The 14342-nt window shown below is 41.1% G+C and overlaps 1 protein-coding gene across 1 annotated transcript in view; it reads right to left on the bottom strand.

Moving 5' to 3' along the window:
* Positions 1 to 14342, bottom strand: part of LOC136866857 (endochitinase) — a 105372-nt gene that overhangs the window by 25432 nt on the left and 65598 nt on the right. Inside the window, exons 3-4 of the mRNA XM_068227087.1 lie at positions 10587 to 10765; positions 109 to 274 (exon numbers count right to left, since the gene is read on the bottom strand). Of these exons, the coding sequence (XP_068083188.1) occupies positions 109 to 274; positions 10587 to 10765 (345 nt within the window). The remainder of the gene's footprint in view (positions 1 to 108; positions 275 to 10586; positions 10766 to 14342) is intronic.

Here is a 14342-nt window from a genome sequence, read left to right as displayed (position 1 = left end):
TGGGCGTTTAAGAGGCCCTGCTCTACAGTTTCTCTTTTTTCACACTGTGCCCTTCCTGACACCGAGAAGGATATAGCTCCTAAGGAACAGTGTCACTTTAACACTTACCGACAATGCTCTTAATGAGTCTGCAACGTCGATGAGGTCTGCTCACCATCTGCGAGTATTTGAGGCCTCCCTCAGCCCAGCCTCCAAAAGCGACCTGAGTCTTCAAGCCTGGGAATTTTTCCTTCAGGGAGGTGAAATTCTTGAAGCCATTCAGTTCCAGATCGAGCTGTCAACACAACCCATACAAACAGTCAACATGAGAAAATGTGTTCAATATTATTACTAAAAATTACTAAAATACAGTATATTGGGTTTTTAATTGAAGAAGAACGATGCCTCTGCACCCTGAATGGAATCAAGATATTCCTACTCAATTTTTTAAAGATATAAAAACTCCTTCGCTGAATGGTCACAGTAAAGACCTTCGTTTCACAGGGTCCAGGTTGCTTCTCGACTGGGTAGGGGATTTTATCCATATCTGGTTAATTCTTCTGACTTCGGGAGTTTGTGTTTTAATTTGCACCCCCCCCCCCCCCGCACTTTTCATACACACAATACACGCACTAGCAACCACCAAAGAAACACGCAATAGTGAATAAATCCCTGCACATAAGGTTGAGGTCAGGAAGAGCATCCGGCCGTAAAAGCAAGGCCAAATCCATAACATGTCGTGTACAGTTCGCACCCGTGACGCCACCATTGTGTGAGTAATGCGGTGGAGAATGATTTAAAGCACTGACTGAACTACACATAGGAATACCAGGCTTCAGTCAGAAAATGATATACAAATGTATTCCTTTTACGAATAGGAAATGAAAATTGCACTATTTTATTAACTTTATTATTATTATTATTGTTATTATTATTATTATTATTATTATTATTATTATTATTATTATTATTATTATTATTATTATTATTATTATTATTATTATTTCTTTGTTAATCTGGTTATCCTCCAGGGTTGGTTTTTCCCTCAGACTCAGCGAGGGATCCAATCTCTACCGCCTCAAGGGCAGTGTACAGGAGCGTGAGACATTGGGTCAGGCATAAACTGAGGAGGAGGACCAGTACCTCGTCCAGGCAGCCGCACCTGCAATGGTGAACAGGGGCCTTATGGGGGAATGAGATTGGAAGGGATAGACAAGGAAGAGGGATGGCAGTGGCCATGGCATTAAATTAGATACCATCCCAGCATTTGCCTGGAGGAGAAGTGGGAAACCAGGAAAACCACTTCCAGGATGGCTGAGGTGGGAATCGAATCCTCCTCTACTCATTTGACCTCCCGAGACTGAGTGGAGCCCGTTACAGCCCTCGTACCAGTTTTCAAATTTCGTGGCAGAGCCGGGAATCGAACCCGGGCCTAATCACACTAACCACTACACCACAGAGGCGGACATTATTATTATTATTATTATTATTATTATTATTATTATTATTATTATTATTATTATTATTATTATTATTATTATTGTTGAGGTAAATGTATCCTCAACTCCATGTGCCTCGTCTTCTAACTCCTAGTCTGAACCCCCACCTGTTTTAAGCCTTAATTACCCGACTACCACACTAGGGACGATAACTCACAGAACCAGTCAAGGAGATCTCTATTAAAATCCATCGTTAAAATTTGAAGAAGGTAACATACATACATACATACATACATACATACATACATACATACATTATCATTATAGACTGTAATGCCTTTCAACGTTCAGTCTGCAAGCCTCTGAGAATTTACTAAACGTCGCCACAATCCTCGATTTGCAACTAGTGTTGTGGCTTCATTTAGTTCTATACCTCTTATCTTTAAATCGTTAGAAACCGAGTCTAACCATCGTCGTCTTGGTCTCCCTCTACTTCTCTTACCCTCCATAACAGAGTCCATTATTCTCCTAGGTAACCTATCCTCCTCCATTCGCCTCACAAGACCCCACCACCGAAGCCGGTTTATGCGTACAGCTTCATCCATCGAGTTCATTCCTAAATTAGCCTTTATCTCCTCATTCCGAGTACCCTCCTGCCATTGTTCCCACCTGTTTGTACCAACAATCATTCCTGCTACTTTCATGTCTGTTACTTCTAACTTATGAATAAGATTGAAGAAGGAGAAGGTAATATTTATATTATTTTTACTTTGACGAATTATTGACCAGTAGGATCTACAGTATTATTGTGTAATGCCACGAGGACAAAGTGTAGGATTAAAACGATCAAAAAGAATTCTTGAATATATTTGATGCGGAACATGAAAAGAGATCATTTATTGGAAAACAAAATTTAGTTCCACCTTGTTAGGAATCTCGTGAAGAATATTATAAACATTCAGTTTAAAAAGTCGACGTATGCTCCCTTTTTATTTCCCACATCGCATATAACATCAAGTAAAATCAATTACAAATTCTATAGATGTGTGTTCTTGTTTACCTAATGAAATGTTAGTATTACAAATGATTATTTGAATTACGCTCATCTTTCTTGAAAACAGCAAGCATACTAACGTGCGCTTATGTCCAACCACCTGAATGATTGTTGCATTGCAACTGGCAGTTTATTCAGATTCTTGCGCTAAGTGATCACAGGACCAGACGAGTCCATATTGACAATTAATGCGATTTATGGAATAAAAGGAAATTCGTGGACCCGAGTTGAGCCACTACTGGTGTATTCCCCCTGTGGGTGGGGGCGGTAGAATAACCCCCACGGTATCCCCTGCCTGCCGTAAGAGGCGACTAAAAGGGGCCCCAGGGGTTCTGAACTTTGGAGCGTGGGTTGGCGACCACGGGGCCCTTAGCTGAGTCCTGGCATTGCTTCCACTTACTTGTGCCAGGCTCCTCACTTTCATCTATCCTCTCCGACCTCCCTTGGTCAACTCTTGCTCTTTTCCGACCCCGACGCTATTAGGTTTGCGAGGGCTAGGGAGTCTTTCATTTTCACGCCCTTCGTGGCCCCTATCTTTCTTTGACCGATATCTTCATTTTTCGAAGTGTCGGATCCCTTCTCTTTTTCCCTCTGATTAGTGTTATATAGAGGATGGTTGCCTAGTTGTACTTCCTCTTAAAACAATAATCACCACCACCACCACTGGTGTATCTATGTAGTGTCTGATGATCAAGGACCAAAATACAGCTTGACAAAGATTTAGCGTTCTATTAATAACTTAGGAAATCAATTAATTATTGTTGAGTGCATCTGAATCATCATCATCATTAGTCATTCCGCTCATTGCTGAGTGTCGTAACCTCATTAACTTTCTCATTTCTGTGTTGCAATCTTGACGAGATGTCCCCATCACAGCGGTCTTTAGCTTTTCTTAATGTACTCTGAAGTGGTAGACCAATGATCTTCTTCGCTCAATCTAACCATCTATTTGCTGTTCTTCCTTGTAGTCTACTGTCTTCAACTTTACCTTACAAATAATGTCCTTCTCTTTATGAAAATGTGACCAAGGAACTGGAGGTAACATTAACTTACACGGGAAAACAGACGTTTTTCTATGCCTATTTTCGTCTATAATGGGATCATTTGTTCTTCTTTCCGACCGAGGTATACGTAGCATCCTCCACCAGCACCGCATCTCAAAGGCATCGATTCGATTTTTTGTCATTATATTTCATTGTCCAGCTCTCGAAGTCGTATAAAAAGACGGAGAACACTAGTAATTCAACCAAATGTACATTAACTAAATTATTCTTAAGTTGTGTTGGTTAAAAATTATGTTCTTTAAGGCGGAAGGTACGCTTTTCAAAAGCTTAAATTTAGGAAAATTCCATTGTTTATAGATTAGAAACTATAAATGTAACTTCATTACAATCTTCCTTGATTAAGTTTCACTTATCCAACACAATTTGTAAATCGTGGGCTCTGCCAAGAATATGGCATGCCTATAGGTTCTGCCTAGTCAAATTGCACCCGTACAAAATATCCGCAGGTAAGAATAAACAACATGTTCATGCTTAACGTGCAGTCAAAAACATTCAGGAAATAATGTTAGGATTCTTAAAAGGCTAGTTGTTACCTGTAAAAGCCATGTCGAAATTTCTCATTAATTCTTCAAAGTCAAATGGGATTTTCACATTAAATTCCAATACTATAATTCAATCAATATTTGTATGGATCCTTTGCTAAAAGGACTTAAACCGGGCGAGTTGGCCGTGTGGTTAGGGACGCGCAGCTGTGAGCTTGCATCCGGGAAATAGTGGGTTCGAACCCCGCTGTCGGCAGCAATGAAGATGGTTTTCCGTGGTTTCCATTTTCACACCAGGTAAATGCTAGGGCTGTACCTTAATTAAGGCTACGGCCGCTTCCTTCCCAGTCCTAGCTCTTTCCTATCCCATCGTCGCCGTAAGACCTACCTGTGTCGGTGCAACGTAACATGTAAAAAAAAAAAAAAAAAGACTTAAGAACTTACATCATCACCTACTCTAGAATCTTTAAGACGCTCATTCAGAAAATTCAATTTTCTTTTCATATGGATTTTTCTAATTATTTAACTACTATTTATTTTAAAGTTGCATTTATTGCATCAAAGAAATGAGCCGAGGACTAATTGATAGTAGAAATAAACTACACTGCCATATAAATATATATGGAATGGTTTATGATTTAAAATGAAAGCTATATGTAAACCATGGAACTCACGGAAAATGGCAACACATAGTGTTAGAAAATGTACCGTGTATAACCCCTGAGCGTTGCGGCTAGTTGCGGCGTAGCTGAGCAGTCGGTCACGGACACCAGTGTCGTGAAGATTGCAGCACGTCACGAGTTAACCGACTTTGAACGTGGAATGATCATCGGCGCAGGACGCATTGCGGAGATTACACGCGAATTCGGGTTTCCGAGGTCAACAGTGTCGATCTTAAATATCGCAGATAGAATGTTAACATCAGCGTAAACCGGCGCACGGGAAGACCACAGGTCACGTCACCTTCGCTGAAACATACTGAGCGCTCGACGGGCTACTGTGAGTCAGATCACCGCCCAATCAAATGTTGGGAGTAAGGATCCCATTTCTACCAGGACTGTAAGGAGGCAACTGCACCGCGTAGGCTTCACCAGCCGACGACCAACCGTGTCCCTTTGCTGACACCTCGACACAGAGCTCAACGATGTGCATGGGCCCGGCAATGGACCATGGAACAGTGGCGGCGTGTGGTATGGTCCGATGAATCCCTGTTCCAGTTGTATCGAGCTGATGAGGGCGTGAGAGTGTGGCGTATGCCCCGTGAAGCAGGAGATCCTGCGTGTCAACAAGGTTGTGTCCAGGCGGGAGGTGGCTCAGTTCTGGTCTGAGCGGTGTTCTCATGGTCGCAATTAGGCCCCATTGTCCGGCTGCAGGGAGCGCTGACTGGTCCACGTTATGTGGCATTCGTTCAGACCATCAGCATCCCTTTCTGGCCCTAGAGTATACTGATGGAGATGCCATTTTTCAACAGAACAATGCGCCATGTCACCGCTCTGTGCTGGCACACATGTGGTTAGAGGAGCACTCCAATAAAGTTACGACCTTAGATTGGCCCTCCAGATCCCCCGATCTTAATCCAATACATGGGATGCTGTCGATGCAGGTGTACGGTCCATGAACCCCGCACCAAGTACAAAAGACCAATTGTGGTTAGCAGTGCAAGATGGTGGGTCGAGATCCGTCCAGAACGATTTCAACCCCTTGTAGAATCGATGCCTCACCGTATCGCTGCCGTTTTGAGGGCTTGCGGAGGGGTAACTCGTTATTAACATCGCATTCAGTGTCTTCCCATGACTTTTGGCCACTCATATTATGACGAAATGGAACCTAGCAAATTACATACATGGACATTTATAAATATATAATACTAGCAGATGTACCCGTGCTTCGCTACGGTATTCTACATTGTATTCGAATATCGAAGTAAATACTGTACATGCAGTAAATAAGATTGTTTTAAAATTGGATATCTCTTAGCTTTATCCGAGAAACAATATGGGGAGGTCCCCATACGCTGTTTCCAATGTAAAGTCTTTGTTACGTATTTGTGATATAACGGCACGCTCACTTGCCTACTGCCATTCACAATCGAGTTGGGAAGTTTACATTATCATTGCAGACCCCATTGCTTACTGCGCGGTCACAATCGATTTGGGGAGTTTTCGTTACAATGCCAGACCCTTTCCTACTTCCAGACAGATTACAGTTGAGGAGTTTTTATTACAATGGCAGGCAACTACCCTACTATCAGTCAAATTGAGTTGTGCAGTTATCATTATAATGTCAGGTACTTTTCCTACTGCCAGCCAGCTTACTGCCAGTCACACCAAGATGGTGAGTTTCCATCAAATTAGCAGGCCACTATGCCTAATGCCAGTCACATTTTAGATGAGGATATTTGTTTATAATTGCGAGCACCATTGCCTACTGCTAAAGACAATCGGGTAGGGGAGTTTTAAACAAAACTGCATGCTCCCTTGCCTTCTGCAACTCAAATCGAGAAGTGAACTATTCATTACAATGGTAGGCCTTCCTTACTACTGCCCGTTACACAGGAGTTGGAGAAGGACCCCATTCCTACTGCCAGTCAAAGTCGGTATGGGGAGTACTGATTACAATAGCAGACACACCCTCTCTCGGTAGCTACAAATCGACATCAATGAATATATATAGAGCGACATACGAAAGTATATGCTTGTTTACAATATTGCAGACCTTCATTTACAGATAACTGCTGCTAAACGTACGTCATATCGACAAAGGATTGTACCATAAGACGCCGGATTTAGTGACCTATATGGCTGGTCCTACGATACCTCATCTATTCTTGGGTCAGATTGAGTTAGAAACGTTGAACAGGGTAAAGTTCTTGTAAGATTATCTCACATTGCATTACTTTTCGGATAATTATGTGACAGCTACATACATAGCATTTGGCTCACATATGGCTACTGGGTGGGCCAATTTTCGTGAAGAGTTTGATGATTCTACATTTCCTATAAGTGATTGAAAGTATGAATTATGCATGTGAAAAGTCCAAATTTAACATCGATTAGCAGAGAAAAATCAAACGCAAAAAGGATACAGATACGACAAAAAGGTCATAAGACCAAGGTTGTAGATCATTCCAAATTTTAACGGAGATTGTGCAATCCTTTATGTGATAGGACTTCCCGAAGGTCTGCACCATCATTAAAATTGCCTCCATATTTCGATATTCTTCGGGGATAAAAAGTGAAAAATATAAAGATCTTGGAAGTTTTCCGTCCGTTACGGGCTAAAACGTATAATTTCGTCAAATTTCCATTTTCGTTTTTGTCTGCCAGATTATGCCACAATCTGGATTCTGGGCGAGGAGGGTAAAAATTAGGACTTTCAGGAAACTAAACCAAAAAAGTATGCAGTTGGCCTTTCTTACCCCTTAAACGGGTAGCTGTGCGAAAATTTCGCCAAAATAGTCAATGTACAGGCACACAGTCGTTATGATTTTATTTATATAGATAGATAAGGAATCTGCTCCACGTGCAACACCTTTTGGGCTATATCCGCTGGACTTAACCTGCAAAACTGACCATTCACGATATCTCCCTTATTAATCCTCCTGACGAAAAAATGCACATGAAAAAAAAGTTTTGGAGATGGAATTCCATCACGTTTGGTCGATTTCCAGTCAGGTTGGTCTTGTACTGTATATATTGTGGAAGAATCACCATTTCGGTTCCCTATAAACCAGTCCATTTCGGGAACATGAAACGTTATAGACCTTTAAAACCTACCTTTGGACAGGTGAATGCTAAATATAAAGTTTGGTTCGAATATCTTTAGTAGTTTTCAAGTTGTGAGAAATACGCTTTACACGCACCCGCTCTCCGATGGGACTTGTACCGAAAAACGGTCCGTTAATGATATCTCACTTATTAATCCTCGTATCGAAATTATGCACATGAGAAAAACGGTTTAGAAATTCATTTCCATTAAGGCAGGTAGATTTCCATTAAGTTTGGTTGTGTATATTTTGTGGGAGTGCAAAATCACGGTTTCGGTTTCGTATAAACCCCCAGTGAGTTCAGGGATTTAGAAACAATATTTGCCCTAAGACCTATCGAAGGACAGGTGGATTCTAAATATGAAGTTTGGTGGAAATATATCCAGTAGATTCTAGCACTCGCGTACATACGGAGTAATTAAGGAAAAAATAATACAGTTAAGAAAGTTGAAATTAATAGAAAATGGATTATAACTGAGGACAGCTGTATAACGACAAATATGTAAATGCCAAGTGAATGTATTGGAAAATCAAATGCCCCTCAATAAATTATGCCGGTGTGAGTTATGGATATAAGAAAGCGGTAACAGAGGAGAAATTTAGGCGCAGTGATTCTTAGTTACATAGATAAGAAGATGACTAATGGTGTTATTACTTAATCTATTCGAGGGCGGTTATAACCTCCAACGATATTCCGCCAATATCCCGCAGATAGGCCGATTGACGCCTCTCTTGCCTTCTACCCAAGGAACAACCACGAATTTAAAAAGCATGATGAGGAAAATGGCAATACGTTACTTCCCTGCTGGCAAGCAGTCAGAGACGTTGTCATGGTAACCTGTAGGTTCGTTGTCGGTCTGTCGGTCACTCAATGCAGAGCATGATACCCGCACAAAATAGTAAATTTCTCCGTCATGTGAAGAGTAAAGTAAATTATGAACACAATGGAAGTTGTTTATAATGAAGAGACGTTTCACGCACGGTCCACGGAGTTTACAGAAAATCAATAGTATAAGAAAAAATTGAGACAAACAGACAAACAGACAGATAAACAGACACGAAAAGTAAAAAACCACCGATTCTGCCTTTAGTTGACCCAAAACGGATAAATATCTGAAAAATTAGCAAAACAAACGAAATTACAGACAGCGGCCCCATACAACTTTATTTATATACACTGACTGACAGAGCAAATGCAACACCAAGAAGGAGTGGTCAGAACTTTATGCCAATTGCAGGGTAGACTGACGTCACTGAGGTATGCTCATGATGTGAAATGCGCCGCTGTGCTGCGCACGTAGCGAACGATAAATTGGACACGGCGTTGGCGAATGGCCCAATTCGTACCGTGATTTCTCAGCCGACAGTCATTGTAGAACGTGTTGTCGTGTGCCACAGGACACGTGTATAGCTAAGAATGCCAGGCCGCCGTCAACGGAGGCATTTCCAGCAGACAGACGACTTTACGAGGGGTATGGTGATCGGGCTGAGAAGGGTAGGTTGGTCGCTTCGTCAAATCGCAGCCGATACCCATAGGATGTGTCCACGGTGCAGCGCCTGTGGCGAAGATGGTTGGCGCAGGGACATGTGGCACGTGCGAGGGGTCCAGGCGCAGCCCGAGTGACGTCAGCACGCGAGGATCGGCGCATCCGCCGCCAAGCGGTGGCAGCCCCGCACGCCACGTCAACCGTCATTCTTCAGCATGTGCAAGACACCCTGGCTGTTCCAATATCGACCAGAACAATTTCCCGTCGATTGGTTGAAGGAGGCCTGCACTCCCGGCGCCCGCTCAGAAGACTACCATTGACTCCACAGCATAGACGTGCACGCCTGGCATGGTGCCGGGCTAGAGCGACTTGGATGAGGGAATGGCGGAACGTCGTGTTCTCCGATGAGTCACGCTTCTGTTCTGTCAGTGATAGTCACCGCAAACGAGTGTGGCGTCGGCGTGGAGAAAGGTCAAATCCGGCAGTAACTGTGGAGCGCCCTACCGCTAGACAACGCGGCATCATGGTTTGGGGCGCTATTGCGTATGATTCCACGTCACCTCTAGTGCGTATTCAAGGCACGTTAAATGCCCACCGCTACGTGCAGCATGTGCTGCGGCCGGTGGCACTCCCGTACCTTCAGGGGCTGCCCAATGCTCTGTTTCAGCAGGATAATGCCCGCCCACACACTGCATCTCCCAACAGGCTCTACGAGGTGTACAGACGCCTCCGTGGCCAGCGTACTCTCCGGATCTCTCACCAATCGAACACGTGTGGGATCTCATTGGACGCTGTTTGCAAACTCTGCCCCAGCCTCGTACGGACGACCAACTGTGGCAAATGGTTGACAGAGAATGGAGAACCATCCCTCAGGACACCATCCGCACTCTTATTGACTCTGTACCTCGACGTGTTTCTGCCTGCATCGCCGCTCGCGGTGGTCCTACATCCTACTGAGTCGATGCCGTGCGCATTGTGTAACCTGCATATCGGTTTGAAATAAACATCAATTATTCGTCCGTGCCGTCTCTGTTTTTTCCCCAACTTTCATCCCTTTCGAACCACTCCTCCTTGGTGTTGCATTTGCTCTGTCAGTCAGTGTAGATTATGAAACTGAGGAGACAGTTAATATTTTCACTAGTTTTACTCTACAAATAATTAAATAAATAAATAAATAAATAAATAAATAAATAAATAAATAAATAAATAAATAAATAAATAAATTGAAAAATTCTATTTTTACCCATAAATCTGTGTCTTGTCTCTTATAATATACGCATGAACAGACGAGACCATGAAGAGCCAAATCACTTACCATTGGATCTAGAATTTCGAGACTCCAAGTCTCATTGTTGAGGCCCAGGAAGGAGTAGATGACATGAGTGCAGAGTTTCCCTGGAATGTTGTCAATAGTGTAACGACCCAGGCCGACACGACTAAATGCCCAACTCTCAAAGTAGCACACAACTCTTCCCTTCGTGGGTGCGGGTGGATCTGGACGACAGTACAAAAATCAGCCATCTTTAGTATCACATTAGGTCAAGGACTTACACTTAAATACATTGATTTCACAGTATTATGTTTTGTTTACAGAGCTTTATACCGCGACAATACTAATCTTTACCAATTCGGAAATATTTGAAATTATGTGTCTTTTACCAGCATTGCATTCTACGCAGAGAAATTGATGATGCTACAAATATTTGAAATGCTATAAATCCTTTGTTATAGATGGTATATCGAAAGAAAAATTGAAAACGATGGGAGAAGACAGCCATAGATATTATACATTCGATATGCAATAAAGTTTCAAAAAATATGAACTTCTAAAGACAATCTGTATAAATTCCTCTCCGCAAATGCGGCTCCAATTATCTATCTATAGCATTAAGAGGGGACCAACACCCTTAAGGACTAAAAAGCAAGTTTAATAACGCATTTTGATTTTCAGCTGCAGAAAGGTTGACTAAAGTGAAATTTTATTAGGAAAATATACAATACTTCTCCAACATGACCATACATATAAATGTCCAGTAGGCCTAGTGGATGCCATTATAGAGAATCAATGGCGGCTGCGTAATATATACATATTTTCCATTTTCCTTATAACATTTATGGATATCAATATTTTTCGATGATTCTTTTTAAAATCTACTTATCATGTATGTACGGGCTCTAAGAGATAAAGTGAATTATTATTATTATAAGTATTAATATTTTTATTGAGTTCTTTTCAAACACAAAAATTTTATTCAAATTTCCACAAATTTTTGTTAAACTGTAAAAGACAGAGCTTTAGTTCTGTTACGGGAGATTTGTCCCTACGTAATGCAGAAGAGTAAACAATTTTAACTGAGTATCTTGAAAACTCTCGGAGTTATCAGGGAAAGAGATTTGAAAAACATGTTTTATAGAAAACGAGCCACATATTCACTCAAGGGTTGGAAAGTTTCTAGAATTTAAAAGGCTAAGGTGAGTGACAGCCCTGCACTCTTTAGGTGATAACCTGGACATTTTTATAGATGTGACGAAATTCCAAAACTGATTCAAAAAGGATATGTCATAGTACATAACAAAAAATAAATTGAAAAATTACATTTTTGGACCCCCAAAGATGTCCGTCCCACCTTGATATGCATATTAAAATCCTGTTGCATATAATGAATCGACATCTGAAGCTGTTCCTACAAACATATTCTAGTTCTGTCCAGAAAATCTTAACTTTGGAAATACCGCATAAATGCGAAGTCCCGGCAGTTTCCGGTAAGTGGTACTGGAGAGAAGTAACCAAACATTTTCCGCGCATTCCTGAAATTAGTTATCACTCAGCAACTATTAGATTGCAAGTACGTTGAGTAAGCGTTCCAGTTGTCCAAATATCTAAATAATACGAGTAGAATATCAATATTTGCTTGCGCTTCAAAATGGCGAAGAATTATACGGAGAGGTAGTTCTACCGAATAATGAAAGACAGTTTGTGGCTATTTGCCGGAACCAAAGAAAGCGTGGCAGGTCAGATCGAACCTAAAAGTATTATTACTGGGTTTTTTTTAATCACTGGTGTTGTGTACCACAAATTCACACCCCAGGCTCAAACAGTGAAACAGTCGAGCAATTAAAGATCCATTGCCGATGATCAGAAGATTTTTGTGTGTATGTGTCCAGACATACCTACCCGCACCGTAACAAATCCACCTCCATAAGTAAAGACAGATTGTACAGCTGTCGGATTAAATTGCTCCCCACGTCTTCTCCAGACTCTCAAACAAACATATCAACGAGTTAAAGTGAAACGGGACTCATCCGAGAACAGCACAGGACGCCAGAGTCTTTGTTGCCAGTGCAGATGATCTCTAGTAGCTAACTGCAACTTCCTGGCGCGGTGTCGTCTGTCCAGTACAGGTACTTGAGGGAGTTGTCGGTATCTTAAACTGGCCTCTCAAAGTATGTTTTTCGGTTATTTCTCTCAATTTCCTCGTTAACGGCCGGCGACTCAAACGTTAAGGTGAGTCATAAATTTTCAAACTGGCAAATTCGGACATTTTTACTTTTTCACATTGCATGAATACATGCATCATTCTGCTTAATTTCCTGTCTTTTATTAAAATATTCCCCTATGTACTATTTTAAATTTATTTTTAAATATATTATTTTTACGGATAATTCTGAACCTGTACACATTTATTTTTTAAGAATTGAAGCCGTGAATTCCGTAAAAGCACAAATCCACTCATCAAAGTTTTGAGATAAACATTTTTTATATATATCTTTAAACCTACTAAAGCTATTCCTTTGATTTTTTCTATGCACAGATATTACAATGCGCACGTGTCTTGCAAAATATTACATAAAAACTAGGAACGGTTTCAGAATTAAGAAATATATAAAAAGAGTATTTTTGTGCTGTTTTGGAAATCATTGGATTTCTTTTTAATATTACTTTTATTAACTTTTGTTTAACTGAATACAAATACATGGCAAGAGTTTAATTTTGGTGAAAGCATATTCACAGAGATATCAGTAAATGCATGACCCTAAGAAATGTTCAGTCTGAATCCCAAGCGTCACTTTCTGAGACAACATTATAATTGCCAGAGGTTCCGTAATGTAGTAGACGCTCAAAGTTTGGCCGATGCTGTGCGTCAATGGATAGTATATACTTCGAAATGTCTCTTGCTTTCGCTGGTTTCAACTTTAGTTCACTGTTGTAGACCTTCGTTAAAGCTGCCAAATTACAAACACGCTTTTCATTACAGTGACAATTCTGTCTCAGTAGTCCACTAGCTGATGTGCTAACAGTCACATCATTGCTGCGATACTGGATAATCTTGTATGATGTGACTTTTCACTGTCCTTCATGTTTAGACAGAGGCACAGGAACTTTTACTTTTGCAAAGAAGGTTTTGTAATCCATAATCATGGATTGATCAACGTGAACAATGCGTATATTGCTAGCACTCTTCTCCATGAGGTCTATCCATTGTTGAGGAGTGTACACAGTGCCCTGCTTCCTCTTCTTCAACTCTTCAACTCAGTACAAGTATATGCGTTTAGGGTCAGAACAGCATTTGTTCATGCACTTGTGATATTTTGATTACCATTACTCAAATTAGATGTGCACAAAACGGATATTTTGTGCTGTTTTGATTGCCAAGTGAAAGCTTATGACGAGACGATTCCAACGATACCCATAACTCATATAGCGTCAAAATGTGGACTTGTGCTGTTTTGGAATTCATGGCTTCAATTAGTTTACATATCTCAAGGCAGAGGAAGAACATACATTAGCAGCGTTCACGTGCAAGAATAAAATATGAAAAGCCGTTATGTTAGCCATAAAACCTGTGTTTAGTTATCTTGCTCATCCAGTATAGTTCAAAAATGTTTGAAAGGAAAAGGCGTCAAATTACAACGATTCTTTCGACAACATTGTGTGGTCGCGAGTTCCCAAAAATGTATCTGGTAGTCTATATTAACATTACACTTGGTGTGTTTGATGCCGCACTGGCATTTAACAGTGGTTAAACTTCAAAACTTCAGGTCTTGCAGGACCTTGGAATACCGGAATACC

Source organism: Anabrus simplex, chromosome 3, assembly GCF_040414725.1.
Source record: "Anabrus simplex isolate iqAnaSimp1 chromosome 3, ASM4041472v1, whole genome shotgun sequence".
NCBI classification, from domain to species: Eukaryota; Metazoa; Arthropoda; class Insecta; order Orthoptera; family Tettigoniidae; genus Anabrus; species Anabrus simplex.
This window is presented reverse-complemented; position numbering and strand designations above follow the sequence as displayed.